At 40.4% G+C, this 24,329-nt stretch overlaps 1 protein-coding gene and 1 gene segment (V, D, J or C); both read left to right on the forward strand.

Moving 5' to 3' along the window:
* Positions 1 to 570: 570 nt before the first annotated feature.
* LOC135442912 (T cell receptor beta variable 12-5-like) lies at positions 571 to 2,059 on the forward strand. The segment is given in 2 exon segments: positions 571 to 580; positions 1,704 to 2,059. Coding segments are annotated over 2 exon segments (366 nt in total).
* Positions 2,060 to 4,565: 2,506 nt separating this feature from the next.
* LOC135442913 (immunoglobulin kappa light chain-like) lies at positions 4,566 to 23,172 on the forward strand. Its single transcript, XM_064703188.1, has 6 exons — positions 4,566 to 4,608; positions 4,733 to 5,048; positions 15,426 to 15,478; positions 20,546 to 20,836; positions 22,263 to 22,319; positions 23,039 to 23,172. The coding sequence occupies exons 1-6, from the start codon at positions 4,566 to 4,568 to the stop codon at positions 23,170 to 23,172; spliced, it is 894 nt and encodes a 297-aa protein (XP_064559258.1).
* The last annotated feature ends 1,157 nt before the right edge of the window (positions 23,173 to 24,329 follow it).

Here is a 24,329-nt window from a genome sequence, read left to right on the forward strand (position 1 = left end):
CAAAATCCCCCCCCCCCCCCCCTTTATACTATAAATTTTTGGCCCTTTCCAATGAGATGGAACAATCACATGCTGTAGATGGGGTTTGGTAACTTTGGTGATACATATATCACATGTTCTTCTTCATTTGCGTTCCAAGGAACATGAAAGTCAATTGGAGTGTCACTTACTTTTGGTCAGAATTTATTAACACAAAAGGTAAAATGAACAGTTCAGTCTCCCTCCAATGTCTGAGGCAGCCTTTGTTGTCTGATCTTTTCCAGAGAGTTTTTGTGTGCCTTTTCTTCTCATCAGACCAGATTTAGCACACAGCTCACCTTTCAGGTGAGGGGAGGGTGAGCACAAGGGGTGGTACATAGGCACAAGTGCTTCTCTGTGCCACTGAAACAACACAGCGCTGTGAGACCTCCACTTCGCCCCAGGCATCCTTTGTTGTGAGACCTTGCTCGAGCCAGATGTAAGGGCAGCACAGAGCCCGGGTCATGTTATCCTCAACCAGCCTCATAAATTCCATGCCTACTTAAAGCAACACTGTACAATTCCGACCATTTGCCACGCTGTTGCGGGCAGATGCCCTCAGGTGGGAAGTAGCCTGACCATCTCTCCATCCTGTCAAGATCCCTGTGAAGGGCTGCGCAGCCCTCTGGAGTATCAGCCACTTCTCCCAGCTTCATGCTATCAGTGAACTGAGGAGGCATCTGCCCCTTCCCCCAAGTTATTGATGAACAAGTTAAACAATACTGGACCCAGTATGGAACCATGCCAGACACTACTAGTGCCAGGCCTAGTTGAGGCTTAGCTGGGGCTGTTCAGCCTGGACACAAAAATGCTTAGGGGAGACCTTATTGAAGCCTTCCAGTATCTAAAGGGCACTTACATAAAACAAATCTTTACATGGGTAGATAGTGATAGAGGAAGGGGGAAGAGTTTTAAACTGAAAGAGCTTTTGAGTAGACGTTAGGAAGAAATTCTCTACTCTGAGAGTCGTGAGGCACTAGAACAGACAACCCAGAGACAATCTAGACGTTCCATCCCTTGTGATGTGTTCAGAGCCAGGTTGGATGGGGCTCTGAGCAACCTGACCTAGAGGGTGACATCCCTGCACATGGGATAGAGGCGAGAGCTTGATGATCTTTAAGGTCCCTCCCAACCCAAAGCACCCCATTATTCTGTGATTCTCCCAAGTTCTAAGGAAAGGTGAAACATTCTTCTGGGACAGCTTTGAGGTCTCTGAGGAGAGGACAACATTCTTGGGAAGGGCCAGGCTGAACAATTTGAGTGTGCTCAGTAGGTGAGTCTGATATAAGTCTAGTAGTAGATAGAGGAAGACTATTTTTCAGATTGAGTATTTTTTGTCCTTTCTGTACTGCTCCTGCCATGGTTTAGCTTGTCAGTAAATTTAACACCCTCTGTGGTAGTGTGTTGAAGAACAACCATTGGATGTGCTGAATTGAGTCATTTCCTCCTCCCAGTCATTTGATGATTTGTCAACCTGAAGGGCTTTATAACATTTTATTTATTTGATTTTCAGGTCTAATCTGCACAGGCAATATGTTGTTTTTTCCAGTCCTTCTTGCAACTTCATTTTGGTCCTGTAAGACCTTTTTCCTCCTTTCTCTCCTTCCTGTCTACAGTGAACATAAGCCTTGTTCCAAACTCCAGGAGTTTCTCTGCTCATGCAGTTTCTCTGCTTTCACTTCCAGGTGTAGACATGCAGTCGGTGCCAGTGCAAACCCCAGGGATACAGGTGCGGATGAATGGCATGTCTGCCAGCATGTCATGTCAACTGGGAGGGAAAAACGTTGTGCATTGGTACAGGCAGCTTCCCGGACAGCAGCCAGAGAGGATACTGTACGAGTCTGGAGGGACACCTGTTTTTGACGACAATAATGATAGAGATAGATTTGAAGTTCGGAATCATCCTACTCAGCCTGTGTATGAGCTTGAGATAAAGTCTTTAACCCCGAGGGATTCTGGCACCTATTACTGTGCATACTGGTTTTACCACAGCATAAGTTTGGCAAAGATAAGCCTTACAAAAAGACTCTTTGTGCTCTGAACCGCAAGCTGTGAACTCTGCCAAAAATTCAAATACTTCCTTACTCCACCCCTTTCATGATTTTCTGCAGCGGGAGAGGAAAAACAAAGCCTTATGACAAGTGTTAAATATCTGATGTTGACAATAGGTATATCATTTCAGTGCTCAGATTTGTCTGCAATATCCAGAAAGTGAAGCCTTCCTGTCACTCTAAGAAAAATATATGAAACGTTGCTCCTAAAATGAAGGCTATATTTTACTGAAAGCGCTCACCTGACAGTGACACAGTCTCTGAGTGTGAGGTATAGATTTCTCTTCTCTGTTCTCTGCATGCAGAGCAACATTTCTTCATCCCTTAGTATTTTCTCTTGAAAAAAAGCAGGAATAGGAAAGAAAGGAGGAAGACCAGCTGATCTTGCACATCCTCCTTCATATTTTCCTTTTGCCTTCCTTTGCATCTCAGTCACTAAAAAGTCCTACAACAGCACAGAAAACCTAATTTTTTTCACCACAATTCCTCGTTTGATATGTCCAAGGCATAAATTGAAGTCCTCAGCCACGAGCTATGCCACAGACAAGCAAAGACTCTCAGAGCCTTTGGGTTAAGTGTGCTGAGTTTAGAAATCAGATTCTACAATCAAAGACTGGTTCCAGGAAAGCTTGCGTTTTCCTGAAAGCTAGGTCAAAACACTGAGATGTTTTTATGTCTTACATTTTCTGAATTGGAGTGCACATGTTCAGTATCATTTAAAAATGAGCACAAATACCTCCACGGTGATGTATTTTTAGTTCTACAGACTCTGAATATTTTTTGCTAAAGCTTCTATGTGATTTAAGTAAATAACATCTTGCTATGGATGTTTCTGTCTTCCTCAACTATTTGAAAAGTAGGTTGTAGTATATGTGACCTCTGATGTTAACTTCAGTCACAACTTTTGTCATTGTATTGTGGGATCTGAGGATTCCTCACAACCAGTCTAGGAAGTTTCAGGAGTGAGCTGGCAGCAACTTCCTGACATGGATGATTGGGCAGCCAATAAGGACCTTGTTGTGGATGGAAAGGTAAGGGCAGCCTTGGCTGCAGTGACTATGAGCCAGTGGCATTCAACTCCCGAGAGCAGGCAGCAGGGCAGAAGGCAGGACCTCAGCCCTGGACTTCAGGAGAGTAGCCTTTAAAATTCTTCAGAGATCTGCTTGGAAACATCACAGTGAATACAACCCTGAAGTGTCCAGGAATGTTGGTTGATATCCAAGAATCTTCTCCACGTTTAAGAAAGGTCCAGTCTGACACCTAGGAAACCAAGTAGAGACAGCAGGAGTACCTCAAGAGTGAGCAAAGAGCTGCTGACATTAATCAGGCATAAAAATGAAGTACAATGTATAATAAATGAAGTATAAAGTATAATAAATGAAGAGGTGGAATCAGGGACTGGTGATCCAGGAGTATGGAGCTGCTGTTCAACCATGAAGGAATAGACTTAAGAAAGCAGTAAACCAGCTAGAATTGAATTTGGCAAATGAGGTATAGGGGAACAAGAAAGGATTCTAAATACAGCAGCAGCAAAAGAAACACTAGGGAAAGCTGCTGGATGGGGCAGGGAAACTGGTGATGTATGACATGGAAAAACCTGAAGTACTCAGTATTTCCTTTGCCTCAGCATTTACCCATAAAATGGCCTTCAGGTATCCCAGGCCCCTGAGACCAGATGGAAAGTTTGGAGCAAGAAAGATACAGCCTTTGGTGGAAGAGGATCAGCCTGGGCTCACCAGTCACAGGGGAGACCCCACAGCATCAAACCCACTCATCAAGATGTCTCTCTGCAATGGCTGTTAACAACAGATGTTCTCTTTTATTTTCCAGCCTTTTTTCCAAGAATTGTTTGCATCTCAGCTAAGCTGTGAAACTGAAATCCTGCGGCTGTGCATTTCCTCCTGCACCCCAAATCAAAGCAAGTCCCAACAGTCAAGCTTCTGCAGTCACTGCAGTCTCTGCAGGTTGATGGTCTTCAGCTTTGGTGGAGGGCAGTACCAGCGCAGGGGCACCCTGGGCACTTCTGCACCTTGCATCTAGGTGACTAAGCTGGAGCGGCAAAAGGCAGTCCTCGCCTCTCTGACACTGTGCACCTCTCTGCACCTCTCAGGTGAGGTATGCAATCACTGCCCACCAGGGTTAATTACCTCCAGGCTGAAACCTTCACTCCACCATACATATCTGGACCTCCTCTTGGTTGCAACCTTTTCTCAGTCACTTTGACTGAGTTTTATAGGGCCACAGTCCTTGGATTTTGTCAATATTTCCCATATTTACTTGAAAAGCAGACAGGACTACAGCCTTTTTACCAATTTTAATGTTTGACAGTTTGGAGAGGGTTTTGTGCAAAAACACCCCATCTGCTTGCACACAGAAAGTTCATCACTGAAGACCGTTCAAGAGAGCCACTTCCTCCTTCCGTATAAAACAGCTCCCATTTGGAGTCCCTTTCTTCCTCCTCTGAATCTCAATGAGAGCAAAGCGTGACAAGCAAACATGCTGCTGCTCGTAGTGTTTGTGGCCACAGCCTCTTGGTCTTGTAAGTACTTCCTTAATTTCCTACCTTTCCTCACAGGCACCCATGGCTTTGCATCCATAACAGGCATCTTTCCAAATCCCTGAATTCCAGCTAATTACATAATTTATCCTCTTCTCTTTCCTAGATGGATTTGCACAGAAAATTCCCATGCAGAGTCCTATATCCATCACCAAGTTTCAAAAAAGTGCACGGATGACATGTGAAATTCAAACATTAGAGGCAAATTTTGATGACATCGTCATACACTGGTATAAGCAGAAGGACGGTGAAGCTCCAGAGAGGCTTCTGTTTGTTTCAGGAGGCAAAGTTGACCTTGAAAGTGGCTTTCAAGCAAACAGATACATGACTGAGATAAGTTCTGCCCAGAAGCGGTGTGTTCTTACAATAAAAGATGTAATTCCAGATGATGCTGCTACTTACTACTGTGCCTACTGGGATTCTCACTGTGATAGAAACACAAAGATCATCAAGGCAAAAAAAGGAAACCCGCAACATCTGAACCGCAAGGTTGTAACTGTGCCACCCCACCAGTCTTCTCACTGCATCTGAGTGAGCTGCTGAAAAGCCCAACCTTTTTCTGCTACTCCAAAAGAGTGGGTAATCCCGCACAGATGTCCTTCTCAAAGTCTGGTTTATCATTAGCAGTCCTGTCTTCAACACACACCTACTATTTTAAGGGCAAAGGAAATCTTCACTGCCTTAAAGCTTAGCACCTAAATACTGGACACTTACCTGCTCCTTTTGTGCTCCCTTACACAGCCATGGCATAATTCTGGCAGTCTTTAGGGGAGCAAACAGAGAAGCAGTAATCTTCTAGTCTGGCCACTTTTCTCCATAGGAAAGAGTAGGCAGAAAAGAAATACAGTGTGCTGAAGGAAGTACCTCAGTGGTGGGAATTACATGCTTGCCACTGCCTAGCATGCTTGCCACTTTTGAGAAAAAGCATGCTTGCCACTTTTGAGAAAAAGCTTCACCATGTGATATTCCCTGCTGTACATGTAAGCAACTGTAAGATGTTTGAAAAACTGTAAACCCTGTCTGCTCCAATTCAGTTACCTCAAAATTCCACACAGACCAGTTCAAATTAGAGATTTGCAATGTCTTACCTACCAGAGCTGATGATGTGCTGCTGATAACCATCTTCTTCATCCGTTTCATGTTAAAACAAATAGGATTGTAATGGTTTAGGAATGGTATCCCCCAATTTAGTGTTCCCACTGAATCATTCCAAACCTTGTGCTGCTCCCTCACTCCCGCTTCCCCTTACCGCCTGCAGTGAGCTAGAGAGGAGAACTGAAGGCAGAAAAGTAAGAGATCCTGGTTTGACATAAGAACAATTTACTGTAAACAGCAATGCGATAAGAAAAGGAACAGTAACAGCAACAATACTAATAATAGTGTTCAGAAAAGAGGCAAATGTGCAGAAACTCACCACACAGAGCCATGCAAAACATGAACCACTGCCGTCCTACCCCAACCAAGAGACACCCCATTTTCCCCTGCGCCTATCAGTGACACAAGGTGGTGTAGAATACAGGTGCCCCTCCTGCTGCTGCAGAAATTGACCCTGTCTTGGCCAAAGCCAGGACATTATCTGTTCCTGATTCTATACCATCTATATCATACTCAGATCCTACACCTTTCAGCTATGTGTATATATACACATATCCATATAAATACAAAAGTATGAATATAATTTCTGTAGTCAATGGCCATCCCTCCAAGATGTCTGTTGAGTTCATTTAGTCCATGACTGTGGATTCTATCTGTCCTAGGTGTCTTCCAGGGCAGGAGGGCTGGTGTGCTGTTGGGTGGTTGCAAGCTGCATCAGGAGATCATGACTGGTGTACCTGGGGCAGTCCATGCTCGTCGTCCATGGTGGCTATGGCATACAGTGGCAGTGTCATTCAGCAACCAATATTATACAATTCAACATTACAGACTGTTCTTACCAAAAGATAAAATCCCCTTGAGGGACAAATTGCATTTCCCCTCTGCATTACCCACCATGTGCACCCAGGCCCTTCACCAAAAAAAATCTCATGGATGGCTTTCCCTTTGCTTGAGGCAGGACTAATCCAAATTGTCTACCTCTAACATATATTCCTCATATGCGCCATGGGACTTTATCCCCTTCTCTGATATGTGGAGGCTTTGATATTCCCAGAGGCTGATGCATGAGAGACAATACGATACACCCACTCAATAATACTGTGCTCTCTGGCCCAGCTGTCTGTGAGGCCATTTTTAGAATAAGTCTGACTCATTTCTTTCTGGGATGCCGCATTGCCATAAAACTTGCTTTTCAAGGCCCAAGATGGTGGTCTTGTCAGAGGTCTGAGGCACAGGGTAGGTCTCCAGCCATCCAGTGATTGCTTCCCCCATTGTAAGAATGTAGCAATTGCCTTGGTGGGTTTGCAGGAGTGTGATGCAAGCAATTTGCCAGACTTCCCCATATTTATATTTCAACCATGATTCCCCCATACCACAGAGGTTTTACCCTCTTGGCCTGCTTTATTGCAGTGCATGTTTCCCAGTTATGGACAATCTGTTAGACAATGTCCATGATTAGGTCCACCCCTTGATCAAGAACACATCTGTTTGTTGCATCGCTTCCCTGATGACCTGAGGTGTCGTGGGCCCAGTGAGCCAGAAATAATTCATCATTGCCAGTCAAGATCCATCTCAGACACTAATTTTGGCAGCCCATTCCACCTGTCTGTTGTTGTGGCCAACACTTGGGCACTTGTGCATCTACGTGATGTACCTCTCCAACCAGCTTCTGTACCAGTGATGTCTTGCCACAGTTCAGCAGCCCAGATGGGTTTACCTCTGCACTGCCAATTGTTCTTTTTGCATCTCTCCATCCACCCCACAGAGCATTTGCTACCATCCATGAGTAAGGGTTGAGGTTGAGCACAGGCCATTTCTCTCATTCAGTGATATCTAAACCCAGCTAGACAGCTTTCAGCTCTGCAAATAGACCTGGTCCACCATGTGCCTCAATAGCTTCTGTGACTCACCATATATTAGCTTTCCATTTTCAGTGTATCGCTACAATACAGCAGGAGCCATCAGTAAAGAGAAGGTATCACTTTTCATTTTCCAGTGCTGGTTATATGGTAAGGCTTCTTCCTCCTCTTCTATTTAAACTTCCTTTGCTGTGTTGCCCCACACAATAATGTCACCATTGTATTGCAAGTATTCTGTAGCCTCATTCTTTTCCAATACAGTCTGGATCAGTCCATGGCAAATAGTGGGGCTGTTTCCATGCCTGAGGCAGCCCATTCCATGTTTACTGGACATGGTAAAAGCAAACAGTAGCCTTCACTTTGCTGCTAAAGGAATGGAGAAAAACATATTAGCAATGTCCATAGTGGCCCCACTTTGCTGCCTTGGACTCCAGTTTTTACTGAAGGTCCAGCATGTCCTTCACAGCAGCACCCAGTGGTGGTGTGACTTCAGCCAGGCCCCGACAGTCCACTGTCAGTCTCCACTGGACTTACACACTGGCCATATGGGGCTGTTAAAGGGTGAGTGGTTCTTGCTGACCACTCCCTGGCTCTCCAGTTCATGAATCATCCCATGGATGAGGGTCACAGAGTCCCAGTTAGTGCAGTATTGTTGATGATGCACTGCTGTGGCAGTGATCGGTACCTGTTGTTCTTTGACCTTTATCAGGCCCACAGCAGAAGGGTCCTTTGAGAGACCAGGCAAGGTGTTCAGCTGTCTAATGTCTACTGTCTCCACAGCAGCTATCCCAAAAGACCATCAATGCCCTGTTGGATCCTCAAAATACCCTCTCCCAAGGTAATCTATGCCAAGGACACATGGGGCCTCTGGCCCAATTAGAATGGGGTCTTTTTGCATTTTGTTCCCTGTCAGGCTCACCTCAGCTTCCAGTACTGTCAGCTGTTGGGATGTGCCTATCACCCCAGTAATAAAGACAGATTCTGTCCCTATAGATCTTGATGGCATCAGGGTTCATTGTGTGCCAGTGCCAACTAAAGCCTTACAGTCTTGCGTCAGGCCATTAGATTAATACAGTCAGTAGATCTGATTGTCCCTTTTCTCCACCTGGCTGAAGTCTCCTCTACTTCTGGTCATAGTACTCATTTCTCAGTTCTTGTAAACATGAACTAGAGGTCCCTTCAAGAGGATCAAGAAGTAACATCAGCCCTCCTTCTTTGTCTGAGGATTTGCCCACTGTAAAGTGGAGGGGCATTTATCCTTGAAGAATTTCCTGCAGAGGTTGTCCTGGGTACAGAGCTTAAAAAGAGGGATGGAGTTTCTAACACTGTTTAATTCCATACCATTTACATCATGGATGGAGTTTGGTTGCAGCAGAAAAGGCTGAGCAAGCTGCATCAGAAGCTGGAAGCAGTCAGTCTCAACTTGGGTATGGGAAAGAATAAACTGTTCCCTTAAACACACAGCTGTGAGAAACCCAAAAGGGGTAAATGCTGCTACTGCCACAGCTGCTGCTACTGTTGCTGTTAATTCTGCAGCTGCCAAAAACCCCAATGCAAGCTGCAGTGCCCACCAGGACCACTACTGGGATAACCACTGCCCTGGGGAAAGGGACCCCTGCACTGGGACCACTGCTGCAACTGATGGAGCCAGCGTTTTTCAGCAGCATAGCTCCCATTCAGACTCCCTGGCTAGTTTCCCAGGTGCTGTACGGCCCAGTGCATGAAAGGAGGGGCCGGGTCTCACTTTCTTCTTTGTCTCAGGTTGTGCAGGGTCTTGGTTGGTGAATAACCTTCTGTATGTAAACCACCTTTGTTTTGTGTACTTCATTAAAGTTACTGTTCATTTTTCTTATTTTATTCATGTTTTTTTCTCAAGTAAATGGTTCTTAACTCAGAATCTCTGCTTTTAATCTCTCACTAAGACGGGGTTTGTGGGGAAAGAGAAGCTTAAATGGGGTTTACTTTTCCACCTGTGTTTTTAAACCAGCACACTCATGTACTTGTGCTGCTAGAGCAGAGGTGCTTCCTCATGTCCTCTCTGTAGTCATACAAGTAAAACCACCTCTAGGTTACTTTGTGGTTTGTAACTCTCTCCTGAGCAGGGAGCTGCATGCTCCCAGTAGAAGAGCCTGTGGTCCATACTGGCAGAACATCAGACATTTCCTCTCTAACATGCTTGAATCTTTTGAGTCTGTCCAGAGCCTTGGGCAATGTTTCCACAGCCAAGGCTTAGGTTGGAAGGGAGGAAAAAAGAAGAACATATTGTTAGACTCAGGTAATCACCTGAAGCAGTGTTTCTTGTTCTTTCATTGACATCAATGAAAAGGATTTCAGAGGGTTGGTGTAAGATGATGGCAAGCTCCATACAAACTTCTGCCACATATATTGTGTACACTGGACAAGAGACTGCTTGTTATTTGAATCCCTGAAGATTACCTTCAGCACAACTTATTCGCTCAGGTACTGGATACCTTTTTCCATGGTATTCCACCTGCTTGGGTAACCTGTTGGATCATCTTTGAGAGAATGAAAGAATCCTTTCCCTTCCACTTGACAGGAGTTGCCTTCAGAGGCTGAAAGTTTCTGTCCTCTTCCCAATCCCCTTGCCAATGCTCAGATCCCAGAACAAGGATCTCAGTTGCTTGGCTTCACTACCATCTCCTTTTATGTTGTGGGCCACAATTTCCCAGCATCAGAGCAGGAAGGTCACCAAGGGCTCTCCTGACTGGCAGCTGAAATCTTTTCACATATCTCACAGCTCACCTGGGGTAGGGATTAGTGTCTATCTCTGGCCCTGCCTCTTCCTCCTGTTGTGAGCTCCTGTAGTGATTTTGCCTGAGAGGCATCTGCAGATGTGATGTAAAAGCTTTCGTGTAACTGACAGTCTACTGAACTACTGGGAAGCTGTACACACCTCTGTGAAAAACACATGTTAAATATGGAAAATTTTGTAAAAACTTTCTTTCTCTTCTGGTCAGTAAAGAGGTAACAGGCCCCAGCCCCTGTCCTAACTAGGCCAGGCCGGGCAGGGCCACCTCCTTTCTCCCTGCTGGGCGCTCACTGCTGATCAGGGGAGGGAGTGTCGGAGGTCAGGCTGTGGTTGCAATTTCTAACATCTTAGTACTGTCCTGGGGCTGAGCTGAGTCTGTTAACTCTCAGGAACAGCCAGGGCCAAGACGGCTCAGATTAGATGCTACTAATACAACTATTGGGCAGGGGGAAAGAGAAGCCATACACCCCTCCCTCCTGTTTTGGTGTGTTGCTGCTGAGTTTTAGACTGACTGATTAAATTTTAGCTGCCCTTCTAGTCGTAGTTTAGGTAACTGTATACAAACTTCAAGTGAGATGTTAACTCTTTCAGTTCTTTAATCCTCTTTTGAGTAAAAAAAACGAGCAAGATGCAAGTACGTAAAAGAGCAACATAAAAACACTGAAGTTAGTGAAGAGGAAGTCAAGTCCCAGATGGGAGGGATAAGAAGATGCCTCAATTGTGGGGCTGAAATCCTCTTATAAAGCTATAGAGAAAGACTCCTTTTCCCTATATCACATAAAGGTGTAGAGAGATGTTCAAATTGTAGATATTGAGCAAAAGCTTCCATACTAAAGTAAGCAGATGTTAAAGTAGCTGTGATCCTGAGAAGTTTGAACAGAGAAGAGTAGTCCTGTGCCCTCAAGAAGAAAAGAAGATCTCTGCTACTAAAGATAAAGATGATTTTAGAGATAGATAATGAGACCTTTTACCTTTAAACAGTTGATCTTTGAAACAATACCCCATAAGTTAACATAGCCATAAACACAACTGTGAAAAAGGCTAGTAATCATTTTACATAAGAACTCACAGGGGGCAATGAGGGTGAGTTTTTGCTCACCATAAGGGGATTTCTCCCGCATCCTTAGAGCAAAACCTTCATCTCACTCAAGCCCAAAGCTGTAGATGTCAGGGGTGGGTGAACTTCCAAAACATTGGAGCAGAGAAATCTTTCAAAACTGGCCCATTATCTCCTACCTTTCATGGCACTCATGACTATCCACTCTCAAGTTAGATCTCTGAATAACCTCCTATGTATCTCTGTCCTGACTCTAAACATGGTGCGGGCCGCACTGAGAGGATCTGGCAACAAGAATATGCTTTCTTTAACACCCAAGCGAAATTCAAAATTCTCAAAAGCTGTTGTAACAGGCCTGAAGCAGAAAAGGGGGGTGAAAATCTTGGGAAAATCATCCTCTCTTCCTCCTTCCACAAACTGGCTATGATTATTAATAGACCCCCAAAGGCTGTGCCCAAGGTAAGGGTAGGAGAGCAACACTGAATACACATCCCAAATGTTCCTCATTGACTTTGATGTTGTCATGTCATTAGCTAATATCCCCCAATACATGAACAAAGAAACCATAATCCTTTTCCCTGCTCTGAAAAAGAGCACACAAAGGAATATATACAGGGTTAGGTACCACAACCATGTGAACAAATCGAGCAAATTTGTTTTTAACCATCTCTTGACAGACCTGTCGTTATCTCACATTTCAAACTCCATTTGAACACCAAGTAAGGCTGTCATGGCTTAGGAATGGTACTCCCCAGTGTAGTGCTCCCATGCTCTTCAATCCATGTTATACTTGCTAGTTCCCCCCTATTCTCTTGTGGAGAGCTTGAGATTAGAATTGAAGGCACAGAAGGCAAAAATCATGGGTTGAGATAAGAGCTATTTACAGTAAACAGCAATGAGATAAAAACCAAACAATAACAGCAACAATGTTAATGATGAAGAGTGTAACATACAAAACAATTCCCATGTGATTGCATGAAACTGGCATTAGCTGACAGGTCCCTCCAACCCAGAACCAGTACTACCCAACTGCTCACTCTGCCACATGTCCTTGACCAGAAGGACATATTGTCAGAGTCGAGTAATCACCTTATCCCCCAGAAGAGACTTCATTAACCCACATCCAGCAATAAGGTGAGGTGATGTAGAGTAACTTGTGTGTCCTAGCCATGCACTCTCCCATCTACTGCAAAAATTAACACTGTCTGGCCAGAACTGAGGTGGTTTCCTTCACTGCATGTCTAAGGGTGAAGCAGGAAAAACACCAGTAAGTGTCATTCTGTCTATGTCACTCCTGCCCTTGATTTGTGGTTGTGATTAGGATGTTTCTGTTCAGAAGATTTCAAAGTAGACCACTGGGGTTTTTGCACCTACTTCAGCTGAAAGACCTTCACCCTCTGGTTCCTCTCTCTCGTCACAAATAGTAATTTCTGAACATAATTTTGCAGTCAGTATGCTACAAGAGATCCCAGGAGTAAACTCTAACTCAGTTTATTTTAAATGCCAAACTAAGCATGCAGGCTGTTTGATTGACAGTAGTAGTGACTACTCTGATGTTATCTTGGGCTGTTTTATTAAAAAACCCACTCAAGGAAAAGCCTCCTTTTCCCACCAGTTGTTATATAAAAAGCTGCCAGTGAGTTGCTGCAGCAAAGCCTGGAGTGATTCCAAGAGATGGGCAGACAATAACCAGTTACTTGGGACCTCATGCAGCACACAGACACTTTCACAGTGCTTTTGGTGCTGGCTTTCCCTCCTTTCTCTTTTCTATGTTCCGACAATGAAAATTGACTCCGTGCTAGTAGTACTTGATGTCATGTAACTGCAGGTGGACACCTTTGGTAAAGAGCAGGATTTTCATCTGAAGGTACATGTTTATTTTAATGCAGAACTTTGTGTTCTTTTTTACTGTCTAAAATTGAAGAGAATTCATAATCTAGTTCTAAGACATTAGGTGGAGGGTTATCTAACAGGAAAGAGATTTTTTCTGAAGGACATTAGCTATTGGCTGAATATCCAGATGCACATCTGAAATTCCTGATGACCTCCCAGCAGCCAAGGACCTGGTCTTCATGCAGACTCCCGTGGATGATTGGGAAAAGTTGGGATTTTCTTCATCAATGGTACATCAAGAGAGCATGCTGGCTTATTGTAAAGTCAAAACATAGTGTGGAGCACCTGGATCAAATACTTCAGCACAGGAACAAAGCTAGTTGTCTCTGGTAAGTACCATTATCGTTGAAAGATTTTCAGATAATCATTCAAGTTCTCAGATAATCAAGAATGAAAGACTGTGAGGAAAATTATTTTGTCCCTGTTAAATCATATTCTGTTTGTGAACAGCACATGGTGCCCCAGTTGGGTAGGTAGATTTATATATTGGGATGGTTTCATCCTGTTCTAGGAAACAATAGTGAACTGCTTGAAAGTTAACTCCCAGAATTGCATGTGAGAAATGAAAAAGTTTCTTATTGACAAAAGTGGTCTAAATTAATTGGGAAGAAAAATTCCCTGAGTGCAATAAATTTCTAATCCCTGACTGTACTGAAAGCAACTGGTTTACTTTTGTGTTTGTATTATTTTCACTTGTGGTGAAGCTATGCAATCAAAAGGATGAATGCTGTTTTCAGTATAAAGCATATAGCAATGCCAAGAGTATGTTACTCAGAAACTACATTACATTATCAAGGTGGCTATAATTAATTCAAATTGCAAACTGCTGGGGAGAATTGCAGAGAAATTTAAAATGTTTTCTATCCATGCCTCTGACCAAAAATTTTCAGAACTTTTTACTCACTACAAAAATTAAAGTATTTCTAGAAATGACACTCTAAGCAAAGTTGAAAATTCAGCTAAAGCACTCAGCCAGATTTATCACCAGCCTCTAAACCAGAGAGACTTTTTCTGTAGCCTATGCAAGAAAAGTGCAGTGCAGGAGATATTGATAAGCATTATCAGACTGTGGGATCCTGACATCAAAATATTTGGAAGTGGAACTGAACTTAGAGTTTCAAGTAAGTACAAAATGTAAAACTTGACTACTTCCAAAATGCTTTTTAATACAGCTAGATATTGGCTGGCATGAAGTGCTCTGCTATTTTAATTCTCTCTGATTCTAACTGTTCTGAATACTCTGCAGGATTTCCCCTTAAACAGCATTTCCATTTGCATTTGCAGAACACAATGTAATTGTTCTGTATTTATGCATGAAATGGGGGAAACACAACACCTATTGCAGCAGAGACCTATAACTTATCCCATTATGATTTTCTATGTAAAAATGAATTTAAATATGGCAAAGACAGCATTTGGAGAACAGAGAAATGGTTTTTATCTCTAGATATGCACATTTGACATTTGTGATATTCCTAATTCATTCTGAAAATAGTATGTCCAACCTCTGTGTTACATACTCTTTGAAAAGCTAAATATTTTTCTTTCGGACTGTATCTGACTATGAATGAAAATGAGAGTTATCTCAGACATGCCCAGAACAGTAAGTTGAACCTTTTAAAACAGGCAGAGTTGAGAGGCTGTTCTCTCTTCCTAGCTTTTGCAGAAACTGCTTATTATCAGTTATTACTACTATTCAAAATATTTTGCTTCAAGTACACCCTAGGTGCTGTGATACTTGCCCATAGTTTGGCTCAGCTAAGCATCTGAGATGAAAATAGTTTGTCTAATTTTGACCAGCTGAAATGGTGTATCTTGTTATTGGGAATTTTGATTCCAATCAATGCAGTGTTGCTTCATGTTACTGGTAACAAAAATATTGGTCAATAGTCTTGTGCTCCTCAAATCTCTATATAATGTTTGATCTTATAGGGGTGTATAAGGAGCAAATTGCTTTATTTTTCCATTTTTTAAACTTTCGTTTATTTTGGGCGACTGCTCCTTTTTCGCTTCCCTAGCATCTAAAAATTGATTGTACAGCAAATCTGATTTTCTTTAAAGAGTACTGTATACCCATGCAAACACAACTGAGCTGCACTGATATTGTAAAGGCTTTATTCACTGTGACTGGCTATTACAACAAGATGTTCGGCTCAGGTACAAAACTCATTGTCTCAGGTAAGTTGTACATTTATTGTTCATGAAATAAGCTATAGGAGCTTGGAGTGGTCATGTAGATGAGTATTATACTATCTCAGAGGTCACTCAGTCCACTTAGAACCTCAGCCAGCACCATTCCTTGTGCAGGATTTTCCTTCCCAGCTCACCGTTCCTACACTCATCCTTGTATTTGTAATGCAGTGTAGGATCACAAACATGCCTAAAAAGAACCTATTTCAAGCCACTTTTGATCATAGTCCTCCTAGAAATCTGGTGGAAAATGGTCTGTAATAATTTTCAGAGACCTCATTCTTTCCTCCAGCTGTACTGAAGGAATTAGCAGTGAATCAAGCAGCTGAGAATTAAGCATGAAAAAAGAAAACCTCTTTCTAATACAGATACAAAGAACTGTATGCAGTGGACATTGCAAAAAATCCTTTTGGAATAGGCTAGAAAAAGATAAATAACTTGTTCATAAGTATTTTATCACATATGTGACCTTCACCATTAGAAATAAATTAGTACCTCCAAATGTTCTTCTCATTGCTTGATAACTGCTTAACAAATTAATTAATTATTCAGCATTTATTATGGTGAATTACTGCTTAATAATTGCTTAATGAAGAAGTGATCCTTTTTTGTCTTTCTTGCAGAGACATTTATATTAATGGAAAGTAGCAGACAAAAATATTTTTTCCCATTTCCCACATGTGCTTTAAATGCCATAATCCTGAAGTGAACAACTAAGCAAATACAAGGCAGAGGAAGTACTGCTACCAAGAGTTTTAAGCCTGGTTAATACATAAACCTATATTAACATATCAAGCAAAGATTGGCTTAATGATTTACTCCAGAAGGGCTAAGTAAATCATACCTATAATTCACTGGAAATATCTGTGGCATGATAAATGCGTTGCCATGCTTTTCCTATATACAGTTTAAAATAAATTATTTTCAATCATCACTATAATTCTGTAAGATTTTGTCTTTGTAAGCCCAAGGCTTTTGAATCATTAATTGAGTAAAAGGGTTGCAGTTATTTCCTATTTAAGAACTTAAAATAATTAAGAAATTGAGGAAACCAGGATTTAAGATGAGGGTCTTCATGAATAGCAGCATTAGCTGAGATTGAATCCAGATAGTTTACATTCACAAAGCCAAATCAAGAGAATCTTGTTGTTCATATTATAATTGTTAAATCGGATACTTTACTGGCCAAAATCATAGAATGGGTTGGGTTGAAAAAGATAATTTAGTTTAAACCCCAGTGCTGTGGCCAGGGACACTTTCCACTAGATGAGGTTGCTCAGAGCTCCATCCAGCCTGGTCTTAAATACTTCCAGGGATGGAGTATCCACAACTTTTCTGGACGCTCTGTTACAGTGCCTCACCACCTTCACAGTAAAGAATTCCTTCCTAAGATCTCATCTAACACTATTCTCTTTCAGTGTGAAGCCATTCCCCCTCATCCTGTCACTACATGATCTTGTAAAAAAGTCTCTCTCCATCTTTCTTGTAGTCTCCCTTCAGGTACTGGAAGGGAGCATTTAGGCGACAGGCAATTAGGCAATTAGGTGAGTGCACATGGCTGGGTCATATCCAGCCTCTCATCCCCCGACTCCCCCAGGTCCTTCTCAGCGGGGCTGCTTTCAATCTCTTCATCCCTCAGCCTGTGTTGATACCAGGGCTTGCCCCCACCCAGGTGGAGCACCTTGCACTTGGTCTTGTTAAACATGATGAAATTTCCATGGATGCACTTCTTGAGCTTGTCCAGGTCCCTTTGTATGTCATCCCATCCTTCAGATGGCCGTTTCTGTAAAGGAATGTACCAGTGTGGGAGGGAATTTGGTATTCGGTTCTGGCGCAAAACTCATTGTCTCCAGTAAGTTTTTTCACAGTCTTATGTTTTTAAAAGTTTTGCAATAGGAAAGCTCTGGAAAGAAGGCTGACAGATCTGTAAGGTATCTGGAAAGGCTTGCCATAGGTCAGGACTATACTGTACTGTTACCAGTTATAATCCCTGAAGTGGCTGTCAAGTAGGACAAGAATTCTGTTTATGCGCTGAGTGTGCTGAGTGCCCTCAGTCCCACTGGCTTGGAGTGAAAGAGAGGAGCTTTGAGTGTCAGTATGAAATTACTCCATTTTGTAGGATCATCCGGTTAGTGAGAATTAAAATTTCACTTTATTTATTTATGATTTTATTAATAAATCTCATTTATAGATACTTATAAAGAAACTGTAGAGGAGTTTCTTTAAGAAAACTTTTGACAGCTAATCTATATAAACACATATTTTGAACTTAATTTTTAATAGCTCATTGGTTATGAACCTAACTCCAGTATATAGTTTGAATAGTGTTTTACAGCCTTGCTGCATTGTTACACGAGAGAAAAGACAAATTTCTGGTCATACCTCTATTTTATGTGTAAAAGTAACATCTATATATCTCTTAAAACCTGCCTTAGAAAACTGTTTAACAAGGTAAACCATAACATTTTTCAATGTTTACCTGAATCAAAACTGACAGAGGAGTGCAAATTCAATACTTTAAAGTTCTTCAGAAAGAATCAGATAATTTGCCTAGAAGATCCAGTGTCAGCTATCTTGCTGACTTCAAAGACTTTGCAGATCAGCCTGAAAATACATCAAAACCTACAGCCAATTCTACAAGTTTTCATCTTTTTTTTTTTTCAGAAACATGCACACAAAGATTTTTTTCTCACATAAAAAGATACAGATAGGGAGATTAGATAGATAGATAGATAGATAGATAGATAGATAGATAGATAGATAGATAGATAGATAGATATAAACAGATAGATAGATGCAAAATTAATTCTTTCAGTTCTCCACTGCAATCCATTTACCCATATACATACAAGCAACACTTCAATGAATGCACACAGCTGCAATTATTCAAGCAATGCGTTTCCTCAGTCTTGTGGCATGATGTAGGTGTTTCATGTAAGCTGCATACCTAGGGTGTTTTTACAGTAAATGGAATGACATTGGCAATTCCAGAGGTGGAAATTATTCTGGCATAACAGAAGTCTCTAAAATGAGCAGGATGAACTAGCAGTTGGAAGAATCTCTCTTGCCTCTCCATTTAAACTTGATATCCTAAGAGAATAATGTCAAACTAAGCTATTATATGTACTGAAATTAGCTAGAACAAGTTACTAAACTTTGAAAATCTAAAAGAAACCTCTAAAATATTCATGAAGCTTTGCAGAGTGCAATATCACTCAGACAAGAGCTATTTCATGATCTTGTGAACATATATACGACTCTGGAACAAATAGATAACTTTAGAAATTAATTTTTCATCCTTGGGAGGACTGATGCATAAAGAAGATAAAATTAACTCCTAAATTAATGTTAGAGAACCATAAAGTTGTCAGCAACTTTGTTTCTGGTACAACATAACTCAGTCCACATTGGCATCTCTAAAATGAAGGACATTCTTAGTATACAGAAGGTAGACACTCTTTTGAAGGTAGGTAGGTGGGTAGGTAGGTAGGTAGGTAGGTAGGTAGGTAGGTAATCTTTCTCTTTAAACACTAAGTTTGAAATACTTCAAGGACCAGTAAGTTGTTTCAGGGAGAATGCAATAGAGAAGATTTTTCTAGAACAGCCAGATCATTTAAAGAAAAGTCAAAGCTTTTTGGCAAAAATGCATTTTATAGTAATGTATTTTCTCCTAATGCGTTAAATTCGCATCAATCGGTCAGACCAAAACTTAAACCCCATGCATCTACTTGCTCAAATTCAGTGGCAGAGACTTACACAGAAATTCAAGAGAAAAAGTGGGATAAGGGGACACCTGAAATGTCTCTGCCACCTTAAAAAATAGTCTTAAGCAGTACTTTCTACGTAACAAAAGTCAGTTTTGAAAACTGTATTCAGCCTTCACTTGTAGTTAAGCATAGGCAGAAATTATTGCCTGTGATCACTGCCTATGCACTCACTGCAGAAGTTAACATTTACCTAAATCAGACCCTTAAATTTACTATACAATTAAATAATATCAAAATGTCATTTCAGTGTGAACAAAATCTGGATGATTTTGTCTCCTCCTAATCCAGAGAGCATCCAGGCTTAATCCAGAATGACAAATGAAATGGAGATTAGGTGAAATAAGCTTGTGGAAACAGCTCACTTTTAATTTTAAATATATTAATGTATATTCATACTGAGCATTTTTCCCAAAGCGCAACATCTACGCAGATAAGTCTGCCTAGATATACTGTTTAGATGTGACAATCTTATCCTGCTATAGCATGTACTTCTGCTTTAGTTTAGTATTGGTTTTAAATTTTTAGATGTTTTAATTCAACCATTTAAACATATCTAGTATGGCAGAATAGCATTGCCAGCCTTTGGTGTCTAGGGCATTTTGTGATTCCATTCTCCTGTCTTGATATTTTCCAGGTGTATTTTCTTCACCTGGAAAATACATGGAATGCCTTAAAAACAGAGCAATCATTGTTATCTTCCCTTCCCTCACAACCTAAAAAATATTACGAAATTAATAGTGGCTTTTAAAAAATTAATAAATATAGCAGGTGTTCATTATGTAGCAGTGGGGACTTATACTGGGGTCATAAGACTGCTGAGATTTTAAAGGTAGGGGGTCTATGTTCAATATTCTGTGGACAAAATTTTAATGTACTTGTTTTGCATAAATATTGTAAAGCAATAATAAATTCCTCTTATTGAATAAATGAAGCTTGTTCAGTAAATATTACTATTATTTAATAGTTGTCAGAGACTTGAACAGTCAGATACACTCTGACAGCAGAACTGCTTGGAAGGTTGTGGGATAAAGGCATTTCAGTAGCCACCTGAAGATTTCTAACTCAGTTTTAAGTGACATTAACAGCTATTGACATATTCAACAGTATTTCAGTTTCTTAATGTTCCTCAAAGAGCATTTACATTTTTACAAGCATATTAATATTTGTTAATAAGGCATTTCTTTTGTTGCTCTTCAGAATTTGTATTTTGTCTGTGTATTTATTTGCTGTACACTACTAATCTTCCAACTCTCTGTTTTGTTAATTTTCTTCATCAATAACCATCCAGATAAAAGAAGTTCTCCCCCAAAGAACTCTGAAATCCTGCAGACAAAACATGAAAATCAGATCATGTACGTTTGCTTTATTGAGAAATTCTACCCAGAAGTTATAAGGGTGACATGGACTGAAGACGAAAAGGAGGTAACAGACAACGTAGTAAAAGGTGACGCTTGGCAGGCCACAAAAGAGGAGGAATACTCAATTGCCAGTTGGTTAACCGTGCCAGCAGAGAGTGAAAACAAGAAATACTACTGCAAATATGAGCATGAAGAGAAAAGTACTTCACTGCCAACACAAGGTATATTCCACATGTTAAAAATGTAATTTGGTGTACTATTATAAACATAATTTTTCTTTTCTATAAAATTAGAGTAATAATGCTTTCTATTATTGATGAAGACATCTGTGCTCCTAGGCACAATAGCTAAAGTACCCAACTTGAGAAACTACCAGAAGTTTTCCCAGGAAAAGTAAGTGAGCCTCTGTTATGGTCCCCAAGTAAGCATCCCGTTGTAACAGAAAAATAATAGTTATTTTAAAGTAGTGAACCTCATCAGATGCAAACTAGCACAGGTCCAACAGATCTGCACTGAAACATGTCTGTTACTTTCCATATTACAGAAGTTTCTGGAAACAGTATTACCTCTCATAGCTTACAGGTCTAAGTCCCTCTGACACCCCCTGACATTAGTCACAGCTATAAAAAACTAAGAAGTTAAAATGAGGTTACTGATAGCAAGTTTAAAAATATTACTTACCCACAATCCAGAAATAGTAAGCTAATAGCCATGTATAAAAATAAGATTTTGTTTTTAATTGTGGAAAGATTGATTATGCAAAGCCAAATCTGAAAGATGATGCAACTTTAAAGAAAAGTTAACTTCTACTCAATGAAAATTGTTTAAATCATCTATTAAAAAAGTGGTCTAAGTTGGTTTAGATTAATATTCTCTCCATACCCATCTCTGCTTAACTTGCTAAAAATTAACCTAACTCCAATGAGTGAGACCATGGCCATAAACAACAATTATGTTTCAACCTTCAAAATATATTCTGACAAAAATATATTTTAAGCTTATTTAGATTGAGGATGTATTTAGAGAAGCAATATAAATGTCTTTAATGTTTGTATCAATGCATACAAACAACATAACCAAGAACAAACTCCAATTTGCTACTTCAAGAACAAAAAGGATGCATTTTAGAGGAAAAAAAAACAGCACCAAGATTCCCAGTAGGGGAATTCCCAGTAGTTCTTTTCTGTTGAACAACCACTAAAATATTAACATATTAACTGAAGTCTCTTCCAATGTAAATGATTCTTTGTTTCTGAGAACAGCAGGTTGTGAAGGCAAATGGACTTCAGCTTCTTCACTGACAAGGTCAGGTGGTCAAACTGACTCCTGTTCCAAACAAAAGAGACTTTTCCAAGGAACAGCCTAATGGGCATACTCCTGAAAGGGCAAAGACACTTCTCCCACTTATGGCAACAAATACCCAGCCACTTTTTCGAACGTTTCTCCTCTTCAAATTCTCTCTGCAAATGAATATCTTGTGAATATCTGCTTTGCCGACCCATCTTAAGGCTCCAGGTTTTTATTTAATACTAACTTCCCATTTTCCCAGCCTTGTTCCTGTGCAGCCTCTTTTTTCCCCTATTTCTCAATTAATGTTTCTTAAAATTAAAGAAAAGCCTAACTGAGGCATTTAAACTCTCTTTCCAGAAGTTTCTGTGAAGACTGCTTCTCAGGAAGAGGACTGCAGAACAGTTTTTAGTAAAGGTAATTTAATGTGTTAAAAGGTGGGAAAGTGATTCATGTCATGCAAGAGTTAGATATTGCTAAATATTATCTGAACATCACAAAATTTATCTTTCTTAGTAGTATGCAGGAAATCTTTCAAGTATGGGATTGGCAATTCAAAAACATTTCAGCACTACTCTTAACTAACTTCTTATTCGGGACTCTCCTACCTTTATCAGATCACTTTATTTAGATGCTACAGATGCTTTTTGGGCTCCTAGATTATTAGCCTGCATTAAGCACCACCAAGTTTTTAAAAACTTGGAGTAGTTAAACACTTCAGCTGATGCTACATCAGCCTAGCAATTGTCCAGAACTTTGGACAGGTTTTTTTTTTTTTTTGCTTGAATGGTGTTTAGGAAGAATCATCAGCAGTTATCTTCAATAAATACAACACAAAAGGATTTAAACATTGTACTAACTGCTGGAAGCACTACAGTTATGCTTTTGCCTTTACAAGGAAGTACAACCCAGTGACACTGAGAGTCAGTTTAGTGCTAAGAAGCCCACTAGGTCTAGAACTCATTAGCAGTGCAAACTCATTTAAAGAACAGAACAGATTTTGTGTGTGTTTATGCTGTGCACTGGTGTCAATGTAATTGCAGCTGTAAACTGACTGCATTGTTCCATTTCTATCCATCTTTAGAATGCTATACAATGTTGACATTAAACAAGACTTTCCTGTCTATTTGTTACAGATCAGTTAATGCACAGGACAGCATATTTAGTATACATCATCCTTCTTCTGAAGAGCTCCATGTACAATATTATCATACTCTTCTTCATCTACAGAATGTGGGCTTACACCAAGCACCGAGGAAAGAAAGCATAAATGCTGTTTTAAGAAAGGCTACAAACTGATCTTCAGTTTACTTTGCAGTACGTTTATCCATGTAGAATCCCCTGCTCTCAGTGTTAGATGTAATGGCAAAAAAAAAAATCCAAAATAATTTTCTGTTATTAGTGCATAAAGGCTCATTTTGCTTTACTGCTAGTGTTTCTATATCAGTCTTGTTTTCTTAATTTTTTTCTGAATATTGAATAAAGATAGGCAATAGGAATAATGCATTTTAATCCAAGTCCGTATTGCAAAATGAAGAAGGTAGCCATGTCAGAAGTAGCTGTGCACCCAGAAGCTTGGGGGTATAACAGCACTTTTGACATATAAAGCACAGATGTGTTTTGTCACTGCATTTAAGGCTTAATTAGGAGCATTCCTGTGCAGTAAATTCACAGGTTTGGTTAATTTTTACTTTCATTGACTTGTTGCAACTCTCATGTATCCAACAAATGAGGAATTAATTATTCTGAAGCGGTATGCTGTAATAGGCAATTAAACTAAACTTTAAAAAGTAAACAAAGAATTTTGAATGAAGAAGTCATATGAGAATAAAAGCAATTCTAACGTGCACATGTGCAGAAATTGAAGAAATCCACCAGTGACACAGTCTGAAAATCTGCCCATTGTAATTTAAAAAAAAGAAAACTCACAATGATCATGAAATCACAATGATCATGATCATCACCTTGTTTAAAGACACCTTTTAAAACTGAACAAAACTACAAACATGAATCTCTGATTTTCACAAAGGAAGAAAAATTCTCAGAGACTTTGAACTCTTAATCTCGCAGTTCCACATCAATTCCTTTCAAATTTATGTGGAAAAATAGGAAGTAGACATATTGGGATAAGTCACTTGCTTGGTTTTGGGCAAAACACTGCCCTAGGTTTTGGAGATCTGCCCCTGCAGCATTTACATTCACTGTGTCTGTAATGATGATGGCAATAAAAGCTTTCCTCCAGCTGTCTTTATGAGGCCTGTGTTTGTTCTCCAGCATTTCCACAGCCTGTACAAAGACGCCTAGAAAACCTGATTAATTTCTCTGTTCATATAAATTTCTCAGGAACTCAAAAGTCCTTAAAACATCACTTTTCTGCATGTCAATGTGTTAATAGGAACACTTTGACATGGAACAATAAATACTAGT

The sequence above is a fragment of the Zonotrichia leucophrys genome, chromosome 2 (genome assembly GCF_028769735.1).
Source record: "Zonotrichia leucophrys gambelii isolate GWCS_2022_RI chromosome 2, RI_Zleu_2.0, whole genome shotgun sequence".
Taxonomy (NCBI): Eukaryota; Metazoa; Chordata; class Aves; order Passeriformes; family Passerellidae; genus Zonotrichia; species Zonotrichia leucophrys.